At 36.6% G+C, this 18,736-nt stretch overlaps 1 protein-coding gene across 2 annotated transcripts in view; it reads left to right on the forward strand.

Moving 5' to 3' along the window:
* Positions 1-18,736, forward strand: part of Wls (Wnt ligand secretion mediator) — a 107,391-nt gene that overhangs the window by 58,106 nt on the left and 30,549 nt on the right. For both annotated transcript variants that reach the window (XM_031375998.1, XM_031375999.1), the window contains exons 4-10: positions 3,475-3,636; positions 6,315-6,451; positions 9,199-9,367; positions 10,903-11,000; positions 11,373-11,436; positions 13,510-13,653; positions 14,614-14,697. In XM_031375998.1, coding sequence (XP_031231858.1) covers positions 3,475-3,636; positions 6,315-6,451; positions 9,199-9,367; positions 10,903-11,000; positions 11,373-11,436; positions 13,510-13,653; positions 14,614-14,697 — 858 coding nt within the window. The remainder of the gene's footprint in view (positions 1-3,474; positions 3,637-6,314; positions 6,452-9,198; positions 9,368-10,902; positions 11,001-11,372; positions 11,437-13,509; positions 13,654-14,613; positions 14,698-18,736) is intronic.

Below are 18,736 nucleotides of genomic sequence, written 5' to 3' on the forward strand. Positions count from 1 at the left end.
TAAATTAAAAGCATGTTTTGGAATAAAACATATCTGGCCTCAATTCCAGGTTCTGTCACTAACTCTGTGATCACAGTCATGTTTTATAACTTCTCTATTCTTTTTTTCTTCTGAAAAATGGAAAGATGTATGTATAGTAACCTTGGGTATTTTTTTTTTTGGTTGGTTGGTTGGTTGGTGTTTTGTTTTGTGTTTTGTTTTTTTGTTTTTAGTAAGAACCAGAAGAACTAATGAACATGTACTATGGCTTTATAATTTAACATTGTCTCTGAGACATGTTTGTGAGTGAAATGCAATGTTACCAAGGTGGGCCACCTGAACAAAAAGTGTCAACTGTAATTGTAACTCTCATAGACAAACTATATCCCAACATGAAAGTACATGTTGCAGTTGGTTTTCTTTCACTATACAAACGTGGTCTGGGACCAAGGACATTAGCATAAATTGCAAGCTTGTGAAAAATATAGATTCCCAGGCTACACATAAAACCCACTATTTTCTGATGATGTATAAATAAATTGTAAATAATAGAAGTTTATTAGGTTCATATTTGTAGAGGCTAACAGTCTACATATTTGTAGAAGCTAACAGAAGCTTGACACTGGAATCTGTTTAGGTCTTTTGTACTATACTAAAACATGGATAGGAGGGCAATCAAACCTTCATTGGAGAGGAGATGGAATGAAAGTGAACTTCACATAGGAAAACCACATCTTTTGATAACTAACCCATCTCCACAATGATAGTACTAGTTATTTCATGAAAGCAGAATGCTCTTGACCTAATCATGATAACAACTAAATTTCAACATTAGTATTGAGAGAGAAATCTAAGCCATAATAACTGTTGAATCATATCATAGGAGACAGGACCAAAGACTTTATTTCACGGCCCTTTGAACTAACCCTCTTAGAATGAACAAAGTTTAAAAAGCCCTACTCCAGGCCCTTTCTTTACTGACAGTCTAAATATATAGCTCTCTCATATACAGCCTTGAGGAATTGTTTCAGATGGGCACTTGAAGGTAATTTATAGGTAAAAATTATAGGGATCTATAAAATAGGGGAAATAGGAAGATAAATAATTAACATTTGAGATTTATTTTTATGAAATTGAGGGAATTTTCCTTCTATATGTGATGTAAACTTATTGCATCTTTCAGAGGAAAGCCTGGTTAAATGTAAATTGCAGGGCTTTTGGATATAGACAATTTTCTCCTCATAAAGAGAAGTCATTTTTCACTTTCTTTTCACATTGGGAAGTGTGTGTGTGGAGGGGCTGCCTGCAACTGCTTCTCAAGGATAGGCATTCAATTATCTTTAGAATGTGTCAATCTCCTAACTTTGAAAGGTATGAAGAAAACAAATCATCAAATCTATATATTTTGATTATGAAAAAGTTTAATCTTATTCTGAAGATTAAATGAGAAATTGCTTTAAAGCTCTTTATTCTCTAGTGGATTGTGAATTCAAGAAAAAAATAAAGTCAAGTTGCTACCTGCTGTAATTTGCCCTAATTAGGTAGTCTTTTGCTAGAGGTAGGGGAGGATAGGGAGTGTGGGAGGAAGGGAAGGGAGAGAGGGAAGGCAGGTGGGAGACAGAGAGACAGGGAGAAAATAAGTGCTGTAAATACTGGTAGAGGCAGAAATTTAAAAAGAAAACCTTAAACATGGTACATACATGGTAAACATACATTTATAGGACACAATTTTCAATACATATAAATACAAATTAATATATACTTTAAAAAGAAAGAATAAAGGAGAGAGGGAGGGTTGGAGGAAAGAAGGAAGCAAACATACAAGTAAATTCTTCAGTATATGGTGAATTTGACACTAATCCTTGTAGACAGCTTTTAGTTTATGTTCATTGATTCCTAAAGATTTTTATTTCTAGACCTATTTGCAAGTAAGAAGAAAAAAAGGAGCTCAGGGGAAGAAAGACTATTAATATAGGAAGAATCATCCAATGTATACCCATAATTTGAGAAAGAATAAGAACTCTTTACACAGAATTATTTTACTTTCAAAATCTTATTTGACGCCCCTAATCAACTGGTAACATCTAACAAGAGCCTTTACTCCTTAAAAGATAAGTTTTTATGACTCATTACTGATGTCTGCCTGAAATAGTAATGTCTGACCAGGCAAGGAAAGGAAGAAGAAACTAGAAGTGCATGAACTGTTTGCCAGTTTTATTCCACCTAGTCTACAAGAGTCTCCTGTCCCTTTGTTATGCTAAACCATTGATTCCTGCTCATCTTCTCACTGGATTATATATTGCATATTTTTCTCTAATTTGACAAATTTTGACTGTCACATGAAACAGTTCAGAACTAGGAATGAGAAATAATTCACTGCTATTCATTTATTCAGGATACATCAAGTTACTTTGCATAATAGATACTATATTAATGACAGACTTTCATCTATGTATCAGGAAAAAATACTCCCTGACTGCTACAGCTCATGCTATTGTATACCATGTTCACCAAACCACCACCCACATACAGGATGCATTGAAAAGTATAGCAGAATTTAGTTCCTTACTACCATATAGTCATTCTTAAATTGTTAGAAAGTTCAAAAGGCTTTCCTAGGAACTGTGCTAAATTTCTATTTAGTTAAAATTTCAGCTGTCTCCTGCTAACTTTCCTCTTGGGTTGTTAGGAACTTCAGGATGGGTGTAGAATATTCTGTATGAGTATCTTCAGTAAATGAATTCCACTGTACAAGCCACTTTGTACAGCTTCTTTCCTTTTTTATTTTTAAAGACAATCTTATTTGGTATGTAAGAATTTTTTCCAGTATGTATGTAAGTAAACCACATGCACAGCCTATGGAGTCCAGAATGAGGTACCTTGGAATTCAAGTCATAGTCAGTTTCAAGCTACTTTATGGATACCAAGAATGTAATCTGAGCCATCTGAAAAAGCAGCAAATGCTCTTAACTATTAAACCATTTCTCCAGCCCCAGTGTACTGCTGATTTTTTTATATTAATAAAAGGAAGATCATTTTAGCTTCTAATATTTCACTGTGAAAATAATTAACCATCATCTAGACTGTGATGGACTTCATCAAGGGCTTTCCACCTGGATGCACAAGCCCCAGTGACCTTCTCTAAATATAGAGTTTCCTAAACCATAGTAGACTAGAGTCTGATACAAAGCTCTAATGTTGATTCTAGCTCTGAGAAAGGTGTCAAAGGACATAAAAGATATCTGCTATTTATCTAAAATTTTTCAGTTTTACCTTAGATGGGGCTGATTCCACCTACTCCCCTTTCTCTCCCTCCACCTTTGTGGAGTAGATCAATGGGCACTGGGATTTCAGTGTGCCTTGGAAATTTGTGCCTTTAATGTATACCTTAACACATTAGCATTTTAAAAGTTTCTGATATGAGCATAATCCAAATAAATACATTCAGTCTTTTAGAAATAGTAATCTGCCTCAAACCATCTAATCTTTTTCCAGACCCCAGAGCACGAAGGTCGTCATTATGAATGTGATGTCCTTCCTTTCATGGAAATTGGGTCAGTGGCTCATAAGTATTACCTTCTAAATATCCGGCTACCTGTAAATGAGAAAAAGAAAATCAATGTTGGAATTGGGGAGATAAAGGACTTTCGGTTGGTGGTAAGTGAATGTAAATGAACCAATTGGTTGTAACCTTGAAGCAAGAGTCAAGAATATTGTAATCTTATATGTATAAAAAGAATTCTGTTTTAGTCCTCTCATCTCTATGCACGAGTCCTGCCATCTATTTGCTTATCTGTTGATTTATCTAAGAATTGAAAATAACAACATAACTGTGGTGCCAAAAATCTAAATTGATTATAGAAAGCAATTAAATATTGTCTGAATGATTTTTAATGTTATTTTAATTTTAATAAGTTCTTTGAGAGTTTTGGTTTTTTATGTGTTTAGATCACATTCGGCACCCTAACTCTTCCTAGATTCATCTCTCCTTTTTCTATCCGCCCTACTTTGTTCCAATAAACAAACAAACAAAACAAAAAACACAACAGTTAAAAATTCTTCAAAACAACTTTGTGCTGTTCAAAATGTTATTGGGTGTGTGTTCTTCCACTGGTGCTTAGTCCCTTACCAAAGGCTGCATGCATTCTTACATAAAAATCTACCCTTCCTTTCCCAGCAGCTAAGTTGCCAATTACCCTGAGGCTAGGAGTAGAGTTGTATACCACACCCTCTTCTCCAAGCTAAAATTGAGTCTGTCTCAGGCTTGTACAGATTTTCTGCATGCACTGACAACTGCTATGACCTTGCTGTGTCCAGATGATGTTTTTTTGTGGTCAGCTACTTCTTAGAGCTCTTTCATCCCCCTCTTCTGAAATGATCTCTGAAATTTGGAAGGAGGGGTATTTTATTAAAATAATAATTGAACATCTACATATAGAGAATATGAAAAATTCACCTTGCTTTCAATTTGAAGCTTCATCCCTACTGGCTAACATTTATAGTGCTAGAAGGTCCTGTGCACATTACTGGAAGATAAAAATAATCAAGTCTCAACTAGCAAACTACAACAATAACTTTCTTGCAAGATATGCCCACTGGTAAAATAGTAGTACAAATATGTAAATAACTAACCACTTCTAAGTGGTTAGATTTAAGACCTGCTCCATAAGATGGAACTCATACTTGACACTGTTAATGAGGCCAAGAACCTGAGAAAAGACAGGTCTTAGGTCTTAGGGGAAACTTATTGTTGTTATTCTCCTAAATGAACATATCAATTAAAAGGCTCCTAATGAGATACTGTTATACCCGTAGATGAGTGCACCACTCAGCCCTTAACAGGAAAGAAGCTGCTTTTTGTAGTAGATGATGTTAAACACTGAGCCCCACAACTGTACAACATTCCAAGAGTGAGAAACTTTGGAATTCTTAGCTCTAAATGGGATGTCTTTATCACATCCTTGCTCAAGGCTCAGAAAGAGGGGATGGAAAGATTGCAAGAGTCAGAGGTAATGTATAACTTTAAGGAAGCAGCATTTTGCAGACACAACAGGGTAGATGCACTTATAAGAGCTATGCAAGCTAAAGCCAAACAGAATCTCAGCACTGAGGAGGGGGAGTGAGCACAAAGTCCTAGGCAAGAAACTACTCTTACTTTATAGTTGCTAGAATAGGAAAAAATTCACCAGTAGAGTAACAGATACTGTGTATGTTAACCACACTCCATGGCAAGCTCTATGTCCAGAGATAGTCAGCAACCAAAGACTAGACTCCATGTTTTGTTTTATTTTTGGTTTTGCCATTGTTTGTTTTATGAACTTTTTGTTTTTAAATAAGAGAAAAAGAACATAGAGTTAGTTTGGTAAAGAGGTAAAGGAAGGTCTGAAGGAGTTAGGGGAGGAGAAAGAATATGATCAAAACATTGTGTGAATTTTTCAAAGAATAAATAAAATAATAAAAGACAAGTCATATGGGAAAATAAAAAATAATTAAAAGAAGCTGTTTTACTTTATTTCCAGCTGAAGGTATAAGAACGTGGCCCTGGTGTGCTGCAGCTTCCTAATGCTCATTCCCACATGGTGGTACAGACAGCCATGCCAACCAACCAGGGATCTGCATCTATAACATCAAGCTAGAATTCAGTGACTTAGCTTCTCTCCATAGATGTGATGGGCTCTGTGATTCTTTAAGTGATCTTATGATCACATAAAATTATTGTAGTTTTATATAAGATTATAGTATGATCATTATTATATAACAAATAAGATAAGAACAAAATAATTAACATATTTTACCATGAAAGGCACAGCTGCTAGTGAGAATTTAGGTTCTTCCCATGTTATTTGTTTAATGAGGTGTGTAGAGCATAGCATAAGGAGGCTATATAGTAAAGCAAGTCATTCACATACACGTAAGAAAATTGGTAAGTAAATTAAAAGTATATGTAAAGGTACAAAGAAGTATAGCAATTAATCTGTAATGACATGCTTTTTCTGCTGTTTTCTCATTTAATGGCATGTTATGAACATAAATTTAAATCTACTTTCCAATACTGTTTACTGGACACATTTAATATCTTCAGTATTTGAATGAAGACAGTAAGAAAAACTTTTGATTATGTTCTTAATTAATACCTCAGTATACCATGCCCATATTTAATATTTTCAGTATATTCCTATGAATTTTGAGGAAGATTCAGAGTGTATATGAGGACAGTACCTTCTATAATGATGAACACTTTTGGGTAGACAAACTGCTTGCTAATTTGTGTTTAGTTCTAAAAAACAACACTAATATATATTCATCTTCAAAATTATAATTGTTTTTTTCTTTAGGGAATCCACCAAAATGGAGGTTTCACTAAGGTATGGTTTGCTATGAAAACCTTCCTTACACCCAGCATCTTCATCATTATGGTGTGGTATTGGAGGAGGATCACCATGATGTCCCGACCTCCAGTGCTTCTAGAAAAGTAAGAACATGTTTAAGAAACGCTAGCTTCCCATAATCTGCCATGCTCCTATTTTGTGTGTGGCAGCCAATGTGTGACTTCAGCTGATGAACTGTTAATAATCGACATGGAAACTTTTTCTCCTTTCAGATGTAAATCATTTCTAAGTCTTCACATAGCTTGTCCCCACACCACTGTCTTTGCTGTTCATTCCCATCTTCACCTTTCAGATCTTTCTCTGTTCTACTCTTAACTGAATTCAAACCCTCCCCAACACAGGATGATATTCCTATAATTATAGTGGGAAAGAACTCACATCAACAACTTCTTCTTTTTGCTGTCTTATTATCATAAATACTATATATACATATGCTATGCCATGAGAAGATTCTCTTTTTTCTACTTCCTTCTAAAATCAGCACACCATTTTCTACTTTTTACAAGAATCCTTTCCTCAAAAACTTGCCCAAAATCTGCTCCAATTCTCTTTGACCTCCACTGTGTCATTTCACAGGATCATGAATCTCCTCCACAGTCAAAATTTAATGGTGGGTTTCTAGTCTTTATCTTCTTTGACCCATAAGCAGCATTCTAGATAGATAATATCCCCTTTCCTTCACACAGTTTTTCTTTCTTTCTTCCCCCCACCCCCACATTTTCTTTTTTTTTTTGCTTGTTACTATTTGCTGACCATCACCTTGTCTCCATTACTGTTTTCCTTATACTTCTAGTCTCTTACACTGTTGAGCCAGGACAGAAATTTTGGACTTCCCTTATTTAATTGTTCTGCTCATTCCAAGGTGATATCTAGAAGTTAAAAATTATGTACTATATGATAATTCTTATTTTGCGTATTTATTTTTAGCCTCTCCCAACTCCCAAACTCCAAACAAGCATCCTAGCTATTCTTCTCTTTCATTGAAAAAAAAAATGTAATACATAGAGAGAATACTTGAGTTCTTTCTACTGGTACCTATGGCTCGCTTAAGTTTCTCCATATTAGTGAAAGGCAACTCCTCTCTTTTACTTGCTGGACTGGAAACAAGGAAACTTCGCAGTTAGTACTCTACTTGTTATTCACACTTCTATCCAATCTCCAGGAAGTCTTACTGTCTCCACTGCCACCCTAATCTGATCACCCACATCATTGCTCATCTGAGTTATTAGAAGCAACTTTCAACTGCTGCTCTTCCTTGCACTATTTTCTTCACTATAATTTATTCATCCAAAGGCACTGTGTTCCCTTTAAGTGTCAATAAGATCATTCCACTCCTCTGCTGAAAGTGCTCCACTAACTCTGCCTTATCCTATAAATTCCACTGGATTTTTATCTACTGTTCTCTGCAGCACCTGTGATGGTGCTCAAAAACTTCCATTCTATGTTTTCACCCCGGGGCCTTTGAACTTGTTATCTCAACTAGTACTTCCCAGCTATCCTATCTCGTTTACTTCTTTCCTTCAAGCCCTGTTTAATGTTTCTGGTTACAGTATTTTTCCCCTATTCACTCTATGTGAAGTCACTCTCCATTCTCTTTCCTGCTTTATCTTTCCTTATAACTTTAACGTTATATTTGTTGAGTGAATAAATGGTGTGATTCTATTACTTAAACTTGGATTGCTAGTCTCTTATAAGATTAACTTTATGTAAATTTCTTAATGAATTCATGCCTCTCTTATGCTCTCGTGTCCTATCATTTCCTAGAATGTGCTACATGTATATTGTAAATATTCCTGCTTCTTTCAAGCCTCTCTGCATCCCCAAAAACTCTGCTCTTCACCATATTTCACCTTTAGTTCCTCAATTCTTCATGCACTTAGTTTCTGACTCTTTGCTTTTCCCAGTAAATGCAGTTCCCTGGGTAGAAACATTGGCCCTTCTCATATATGTATCTTTAGTCTTAACAGTATTCTTGGTATATGGTTTATGCTTTGTAAGCATATGTGTGTTATGGATATGAAAAATACTTAAATAAATCAGAATTATATTTTAATAAAGAAGCCATTAATAGTATGGTAGAGAAAAAGCAAAATAAGTAGCCAATTGAATTTATGTGTCATTGATATTTATTATTGAAACAAATATACTTACATAATTAAGAGCCATCAAGGATATCATAATAACTAGTGATGATTGGATCAGGAATCCAATGAAGAGATAAGAGGGTACAGTTATCAAGAATATCTATTTAAGAAGACAATAGAGTATGTATCTCTCAGGGGCCTCCATTTAGATATACAGGAGATAGTGTGACATCATCTTTCTGTAATCCAAACTAGGACATTTTGCATTTCAGTGTGGAAACTTATCATGAATGTCAACAATATGAACTAACTAGTACCCTCAGAGTTCCCAGGGACTGAACCACCAACCAAAGAGTACACATGGTGGGACTCATGGTTGCATATGTAGCAGAGGATGGCCTAGTTGGTCATCAATGGGAAAAGAGACCCTTGGTCCTATGAAGGTTCTATGTCCCAGTGTAGGGAAATGCCAGGACCAGGAAGCAGGAGAGGGTGGGTTGGTGAGCAGGGGGAGGAAGAAGGGAATAGGGTTTTTTTTTTTTTTTTTGGAGGGGAAACCAGGAAAGGAGATATCATTTGAAATGTAAATAAAGAAAATATCTAATAAAAAAGGAATCATAAAAAAAGAAATTGATAATTGGCTAAACTCTGAACAAATAACATCTCAGTTCTCACAATTGGCTTCAGAGTTTTAAAGTCTGCCATCCAGAGTAACCTGGCTCTTCTGGATATTTTCCCACCATCAGAGTCATCTTTGCCCTTGGGATTTCCATGACATTTATCAATATCCCTGTGGAATGGTTTTCCATTGGATTTGACTGGACCTGGATGCTATTATTTGGTGACATCCGACAGGGCATCTTCTATGCAATGCTTCTTTCCTTCTGGATCATCTTCTGTGGCGAGCACATGATGGTGAGAACTTCTGGGGGAGGAACATCTTTCTATCCATAGCTGCTCTGAGAAGGTTGCTGAACTGAAGTCTACCTGCTTCTGCCTCTCTTTAGCTGTGGGAAGGTCAAAAAGATTTTCACTAGTAACTTGTTGAGAGTTTTGAGACAAGTGCTCCCTAATCTCAGGCCCCTTGCTTGTGAAATGTAGTGGAAAAATCTTAATATGTAAGGTATTCTGTTTCATTTTAGAAAAAAATGTGATAATGTAATGAAAGAGAAACGTACAAAATATATTTCTTGTTCTTTGACTTCCCTCTGCTTGCCCCAGCCCTAAGAACAGGTTAGCCATGAAAGAGTGTGGTCTTGGCATTTTCAGCCAGGAGCTTGACCAAGTGACCTAGTGACCCCTGTTACCCAAGAATATTGAGCTCTTTGCATGTCATCAAATTCTATTTTAAGATAGGCTGAGTTACCATAATAAAAATAAGAATGATGTCATCCTTACATTGTGGCTAAGATGCAGTTATATCAGCAAGAATTTGTTTTCAGGTCAGGCTTCAGAGAAGAGGCTTTAAGGTTTTTTTTGTTTTTTTTTTATTTAAATTACATTTACTGATTGATTGTGTTGTGTGTGTGTGTGTGTGTGTGTGTGTGTGTGTGTGTGTGTGTGTGTGTGTGTGTGTGTGTGTGTAAGTCAAGGGTCAGTATCCTGGAATTCTCTCCTTCTGCTGTTTAGGTCCCAGGAATTGAACTCATATTGTCAGAATTGGTTGTAACTGTTTTGACCCACTGAGCCATCTTGCTGCTACAGAGGCTATTTTTCAGTTCTATTATGATCTGATAATTAAAACCAAATCTCTGAAGCTAGTTTCCCATGCAGGAGAATAATGTAAGAAGATAATAATTTACCCATAGATAAATTCCACCTGAGAGGCTCTTATAATATGAAGGGCTCCTCCAGCAGAAATGCCCTGGAAATGAAATATGGATACCAGGGCCCTAACTAGGGTGATTTTCCAGAATAAGATGGTATAAGCTACCATCTCTGCCTAGAGGCTGATACATTTTTTCACTGCCCTTCAAAAGGAATACTTCATGTTGGACTGTTGGCAAAATCAGAAGGCTTATACAGGAGGATTTTGAGTTTCAGACTCACCTGAGCTATATCCCAAGACTCAGGAAACAGATGATGGAGGTAAAAAAGTGTACCTTGTGGTAATAAAGATAAGGAGATAAACTTGACATAATGAAGTATGTTAGTGTTTTATTTCCTGGAGATCATTTTACCTTCATAAACAAAAGTTATTAGTTAAACAACAATTTATTTTGGGGGCCAAAATTTTCCTTAAGAACATTCTCTGTTATCCTGCAGTGCATGTTCTTTCTTGACAGCCCCAGTGAATGGACTTTGTAATGAATGTTTTTCCTCAGCTAACATGAGCACTGATAGTCTTACCTCTTTTGTTTCTAATGCTGTGGTTTATCTAACACACAATAGATGATTAGCTAGATAACCCATGGAATATTTTTGCTTTTCTTTAATTTGGTTTGTCTTAGGATCAACATGAGCGGAATCACATTGCAGGGTATTGGAAGCAAGTTGGACCAATTGCTGTTGGCTCTTTCTGCCTCTTCATATTTGACATGTGTGAAAGGTAAGCAGATATCAGTGTTACTCCAGGATGAAGTGTGCCTTTCTATGTCTACTTCTATCTTTCTAGGAAGAATTTTGAAATGAAGCATGGTGGTTGGGGATCTATGGGTTAGAATATTGGAGAGGGCAATATCCTCAGATGAAGTCTGGGACTAAGTGAAAGGTTTAGTCCTTTAGATATATGCAAAGAGCTTGGCCTCTTCACATTCTAAAACTCTGCATCCCCTTATATGCTCTGAAGTTTTGTTTTCTAAATATATACAGTCACATAACTACTACACTCACCATGTCTTACTTCATTGTTGAAATGCTAAGAGAAGCTCTGTTCTGCCTTTGTATTATCTCTTCATCTTGTTTGTTTTTGTTTTTATAGAGGAGTCCAACTCACAAATCCTTTCTACAGTATCTGGACTACAGATGTTGGAACAGAACTGGCTGTATCCTTCCTCAATAGATTCAAGGCTTCATTATTCTCTCTACCTGGCCCCCATAATCATTTTCTGTAGCTCCACTAATACTCTCTGTATGAGCTCAGCCAAGGCTTTGATCCTCAGACTGATAGTAACAATTAGAGATAAATAATGAGAAGAGTTACTATGTTTTCAGAAAGCACCCAAAGTGGGAGCTTGCAGGCTTTCCCTGTTGCTAGAGTTTTAGATTTAGTTAAAATTTTCTGATCTTAAGTATACCCTAAATGATCTATACTATAATGTGCAGCAGCTTTTTCTTGAGCTGTGGAGGCAGCTTCTCACTCCTGTGGAAGAGCTAAAACAGAGTGTGGGAGAGTTCTACTGTAGAAACCTTGGGACCAAAGCCACCACTGTGAAAGACTTCTGTGGGAAAGTGGGGATCTGAGGTCACTTGTATGCAGGACTTCCATGGGAAAGTCAAGCCTGTGTGTAGAGCTTTGGTAGTGGCTTCACCTTTCATTCTTGAGGCTCCGTGGGAATGAGACTAATTAGTTAAGTAATGCTGAGACTTCTGGTTGGTCTACATAATCACCATCTGCATAACTTCTGTGAAGAAAAAAAAAATGAGTTAACTTATCTCTTTAAGGATTCTGGTTTTAAAGTCTAATATTCTAAACACCATGTTTAATGTTCTAAGAGAAGAAACCTCTTCCCTAGAGTGAGGGGGTGTTGTGCTCTTCCTTAACAGCTAAAGCCTTGACATGTATTCCTGAATATATGTTGTCTAATGGCAATGTTTATGTCAGTTTCTTAGTGTCACAAAAAAAAATTTTTTTTTTTTTTTTGGTTTTTTCGAGACAGGGTTTCTCTGTGTAGCCCTGGCTGTCCTGGAACTCACTCTGTAGACCAGGCTGGCCTCGAACTCAGAAATCTGCCTGCCTCTGCCTCCCTAGTGCTGGGATTAAAGGCGTGCGCCACCACCACCTGGCAGTGTCACAAAATTTTGTGAGCAAACAAAGTATATACTATCAGTATCTTTAAGATGAAAGAGTTTAACTTTACCACCCACAATGATAACTGTACTAGAAGAACAGTTACAATGTCTAGTTCACTGCTTTCATTTTACATATAGGATGAAGGGCAAGAGGAACAAATAAAATTTCAAGTCTTGCAGCAAATAACCATCTTCTCATTATTCCAGGGCACAGATGGTCATAAGAAAGAAGGAAAAATGCATTAAATATACTACTTAATGAAATATGGATATAAAGTTCACACCTGTCAAAATATTGGGAAAATATAAGCAGTTTTGGATGCAGCTGTTAGAGCAGAGAATAGCTGCAATCTGGTTATTCCTGACAATTCACCCTCTCTTCTATATCTTGCTGATTCCTGCAGTATGGCCTCTAGTGGCAGGTCTCAAAATTTCTTCAGTAGGTGTACTATCTCGATTCACAATCCTTCCATCCCCTGCCAGGCCCCCTTGCCTTTGTTGCTGAATCTGCTCCCCCAGGGTAGCTCACTCTTGTCTTATAAAATTCCAAACACAGCACAGTGGTTAGTTCAGATCTAAACTCTCATTTCATGAAGATGATACAGGACTTTAGGAAGGACATAAAAAAACATGTTTAGTTTCCTGGTACTAGGAAGTATGATTAGTTATCTGTAGGATGGAACTCAAACATCTTTATTTGAACTTTTTCAATAATTTTAAAACTACTTCCCATTTAATAACCTGTATTCACTATTCTAGTGGTTTTCAATTTATGACAAATTTGAATCTCCTCAAAACATACTTGAAAAGACAGGTTATGCTTCACTAGCTCTAAGAGGAACCCAATTACATTTGTGAAAATAGACTACAATTTTTCTCTTTTTCTTGACTTAGAAAAGTTTGAATGTTTCATTCTACGTAATTTTTGTCAGAAAACCCCAATCAGTGGCATCAGAATACCAGACTTTAATAGTAGTGCCTTCCTCAAAACCTCTTGAGCATTTGGAGACAAAGTTGAATGTCGCCAACACAGCTAAGAAGAGTGCTGTGCCCTCTTAGCACATGTTCTTGGTGAACTCAACCTTTCCTTCACTGCACACTTGCAGATGGCTTTCATCATTGTGGCAGGCATCTGCCTCTGCCTCTACTTCCTGTTTCTGTGCTTCATGGTATTTCAGGTTTTTAGAAACATCAATGGGAAGCAGTCTAGTCTCCCAGCCATGAGCAAAGTCCGGAGGCTGCACTATGAGGTAAGCACCTATCTTACTTATTCTACAGCTAATGGTCATGATCTCCAGCTTTCCACACTTGAAAAAAAATCAATAACTGATTTTTAGTGTGTGTGTATGTGTGTGTGTGTGATATATGTGTATGGGTATGCATGTCATAGCATATAACGTATGGATTCAAGGGATTAAATTATTAAATTCCGGTTGCTAAGTGTGATTGGCAAATATCTTTATCCTCTGAGCAAAGTTTCTGATCCATGTTTCCCATACTCTACTAGTTCACATTCTCTAAAATAGCCAATGGTTACTTGTGTAGAGTTTAGTAATTTGCTTATAGGTCATATTCCTTATTCAAGATAAACACCTAGCCTCTTCCAATCTCTAATACAGGTGACACATTGTTTAAATGGCTTGCTATGTAAAAAAGAGGAAAAACTGCAGAATCATGGGGTTCTGCATAGCCAATCTGCACAGAAGATACCCTAATCAGTAGACATCAATCCTGAATTTTTTTTTTTTAAACCAAAAGTACTTTCTCAAGTTTGTATGTTTTCAGACCTGGAGTGATAAATGAGAAAATTCAACCAAATTGGTTTAACTTTTATTTATATGCACCCCATATACAACTGGAGAAGAATTTGATTACAACTGTAGGAAACTTGCATTTGGTAACTTTGAACTCTCATGGATAATTATATAACCTGTTTATAGGGAAGTTAACAGTCTCGTGACCTGTTATAAATATAATTGCCTAGGCTCTAACATCACTGTTTCATGAATGATAAAAACACAGAAAGCATTTTGTTCAAAAATTTCCTCAGTTACATTCACCTCTGCAAGAAGGGTATTAATATATGAAATCATTTTACTATTATTCTTAGATATTTGGTTTTTCAGAGTTATATGAATATATATACATATGTGGAGAGAAAGAGAGGGAAAATACATATATTAAAACACTTTTCCTATCTTTCCTAATAGGGCCTGATTTTCAGGTTCAAGTTCCTCATGCTTATCACCTTGGCTTGTGCTGCCATGACTGTTATCTTCTTCATCGTTAGTCAGGTGAGTGGATCCTACTTAAGGCTTCTCAAGAGACTATCCCTGGAGAGCTTCCTTCCTATATAGCATAGGAGATTTTTCAGAGCTGCTGAGGACAAAGAGAGGCTTATGTTGTTTAGCTAACCAAGTCTTGTTTGTTTAGACCATTCTAACATGGAACTTTCCACAGGCTGGTAACATAGACTGGCTTCCCCCTTCCAGCTCTGCCTTGTAGAAAGTTACTAAATAAAACCTGTAGCCATACAGAAGGGACATTTCACTTAAGAGAGTAAAATTTCAATCCCTGTGGGGGGAAAAAAAAAAACAAACCCTGACAATCATGTGGTTAATTTGGTTTTAGGTCCTTACCTAGCATTAATAAAGGTCTTTTGACAGGTTTTTTGCCATTCTGTGTGGTAATTACATTGCTACCCTAAACATGAACATAACTCAAAAGTCTCATTCATAGAATCTAACCTTTATACTGACTCCTTTTTTTGGTTTTTCGAGACAGGGTTTCTCTGTGTAGCCTTAGCTGTCCTGGAACTCACTCTGTAAACCAGGCTGGCCTCAAACTCAGAAATCCTCCTGCCTCTGCCTCCCAAGTGCTGGGATTAAAGGCATGTGCCACCACTGCCCTATACTGACTACTTCTAAAATGTAAATTATGATGTACTTTTAAAAACCTCAGTAATGATGATTATAATTTTTAAATATTGATTACTTACTTTGGAAAATTGAAAAAGTCTATCTAAAATCTGATTATTATGCACATATTAGTCAGTTGGGTTTCACAAAGTTCTTCTGAGATAAGTAAGGTAGGGACTGTTATCCATGTTTGGGAAAATATTAACTCCCATGACTTCTGGGTGTTTCTATATACTCTGCTTTCCAGAAATGTATTAATTTAATGGGTTATTTAACATTTCTTGGGTTTAATCTTTTTAAAATATGTAATAGTACCACATATAGAAATAATATTGCCAAGTATTTAGTAGAGTCCCTGGCATGTCATAAGCATGAACAGCTACATTAGTAACTTCTCAAAATGCATACTAATTGGATACTAGAACTTAATCATTCTGTATCTTTTGCTGAGTTTCTACACATAACAACTTAGACTTATTATAAAAATGTCCTCGGCACCTAATTGGTATACACATATGATTCTTGGGTAATGCTAATATCATCAAGATTTGTTTTGGACATTCATAACTAAAGGAAGTACCAACTTCAATTAAAAAATGAAAATAAAAAATAAATAAATAAAAGTTTTAAAAAAAGAAACTGAAAATAAGGATACTTTTGTTTCTGTTCACTTCTGATCCCTTTAATTCCACACAAGGAAACTACAAGTTTTGAGCCTCCTCTGTTGGCTGTATAGACTGGGCTGTATTGAGTTTCTGGCTCTATTCAAGGTTGACTATATGTATAAATAAATAAAGCAACATACCTACATTTGTTCACACATTTTTTACCCTCTCTTCTTTGAATAGTAATAGAAGTGTATTTGTATCAGTTTACTTCACTCCAAATGCAGTATAGCTGTTACTAATACTGAATGAATTTTTCAAAAATCTTTATTACGTGTGTGTGTGAGTGTGTGTGTGTGTGTGTGTGTGTGTGTGTGTGTATGTGTGCTCGCGCATGTGCACATGCACATGCATGTATGGGGCACATGTGTGAGAGGAGTCAGTTTCCATGTGAATCCGTTCTACCATGTGGATCCCAGGGATAAAGCTCAGATCATCAGCTTCAGTGACAAATATCTTTTATCAGCTGAGCTATCTCTCTAGCTAACGGATGCAACTTTAATTCAATAAACCTATATTCAAGTAGTGGGATTGGGTTAGGCTTCACTCCACTTTTGGCTAGTTATGTCACCATTATGTTTCCTAGTTCCTCCAGCAATATGCTATTCTTAAACAGTCTACTGAGTTCCCTGGCTTTGAGAACAGGAATCCCTCACTCAGAAATGGAGTCTTCAGTAAAATGGACCATCCTCTCTGGAATATAAATGGGCACTTCCATTCTTCAGGACTGCCTCTGCCCTTTTACAAAGCTAGAGTCTTCACATACCCACTTTCAGGCCACTGCCTTTCCTACTGACTTAATTCTGCAGAAATCATTTCACCTGAATTCTAAAGAGATTAATCCCTAAGATGACTGTGCCTTGTTAGAATTTAGTCTTGTACATGTTTAACTGTTGCACATTTTAAAATGATGGAAACTATCTTACAACAGAATTTTTAGCTTTTCTTTGGAAAGAAAGATTAATTTACCATTGCTCCTGTATTGGGCTCTAGCCTGCTTTTATATTAGCTGCAATAGTCAGATGGGTGGATTTCAACTCTAAGGGGATATGATGTCTTTGAATTCCATTAGTACCACACATTCCTCCTGCTGCTTTTTCTTTTTTTCCTCTCTTAAAAAGGTTTATTTATAGATAGCTAAAGCATTTCCCTGCATAACTGTGTCCCAGGTACTGTTAATATAGTCATCAGAAGATTTATTTTCTAATATTATTTTGGAATTTCAGAGCAATGAACTTACTTGAAAGAAAATCTATTGGGTAACTTTTTGAAATGGATCTCAGCCTTAGGTAAAAGTCATGTTTTTAAAACTCCTGTTATACTTGTTGGGAGAGCTTCCATTTTCGCCTCATGAAATATATGTGGGGAATCTTACCAGGATATTGAAACTCTGAGGCCAGGAATGAAAGGCATATAGGAAACTGTTGGAATGTGGTGACCTTAGGCTTTGTAGCTGGAGCTGGGATTCAGTCTTTCATGCCTGCTATTTTAACAGTCTGAGTCACAGCAATGAAGAAATGCTATTCTAGAATCTAGTCTTTCAGCCCTTTTCATTCTAGAAGAGAGAAGTGTTCAGTTTAGAAGTGGTGTTGGCAAAGAACAGAAGTACAGTACAGGAAAGATGTACAGAGACCTTCACTGAACAAGCTCCCAGAGGACTGATAGGTCAAGATACATGTAATAAACACCCAGAGAGACTGGGTTACATGAATATAAGCAAATGTTTCTTGTAAGAGAGCCTGTGTTGGAAGTTTGGAAATGTTGTTAGTGGATTGCTGGTTGTCAAAACTACTGGGTATAAAGAGATTTGCCCACACTTGGCTGCAGGATATAAATGAGCCCCTATATAGAAGAGAGTTGTTGGAATGTAAAATCAGGAAAAACGAAGAGTGTGTAGAGGGTAACATGGTTGGTATTATAAATACTTGAGTTTTCTCTTTGAAAGTTAAAATAGGAAATAGCTACTCCTATAACTTACTGTACGAATTTGGATCTCTAAGGCCTGCTCTGTTGAGGTTGCTCATTTTGGTTTATGTTAGTGGGAATGTGCTCAGAGTTCAGCATGTCTAAAGCACAAGTAATTGAGAAAACAGAGGGGGAAATACAAGCTAGTTTCTGAACTCTGGGGTTACAATATCTGCATGATTTATTTATGTAGTTTACCTCTCTGTCCACTAGGAAATAAGCATTTACAGATATAAGTCTATAGGTATTTACATGTATTCTAAACTATGTGTATATCCTAGAGCCAATAGAAGAGGTACAAATTTGCTATTTTCTTAGGTTCAGTTCTTTTTTTCTTTCTTTTTTTTTTTTTAAGTGAAGGAAATTTTATTTGGCTGACAATATGAGGTGGTAAAAGGGTAGTGATGGGTAAATTCATGAGCTGGACTATCCTATGCTTTTGCTGGCCCCCACAGGAGGCATCTCTAACCATGGTGCTGAGACCATCCCTCCTTCACCTTCCCACAAGCTGGGTGTCTGAAACTCAGAACTAGGTTATTTATAGTCAAACCCAGAGGAGGTGTGAGAGAAAGCAGTGTTTACAAACATGGGGTCACCTGAGCTGGAGAGGTCCAGAAAGGGAAGGTCTGAGGGGGTGGAGGGGGTGGAGCTGTTCCTGAACATCTAAGCACTGAATGTCAAGCATCCCCCCCCACCGCCCTACAGAGGGACACAGAGGGTTAACATGTAGAAAAATGCAAATTGATCCATTCCTTTCCCCTTGTACAAAACTCAAGTCCAAGTGG

The sequence above is a fragment of the Mastomys coucha genome, unplaced genomic scaffold (genome assembly GCF_008632895.1).
Source record: "Mastomys coucha isolate ucsf_1 unplaced genomic scaffold, UCSF_Mcou_1 pScaffold16, whole genome shotgun sequence".
NCBI lineage: Eukaryota > Metazoa > Chordata > Mammalia > Rodentia > Muridae > Mastomys > Mastomys coucha.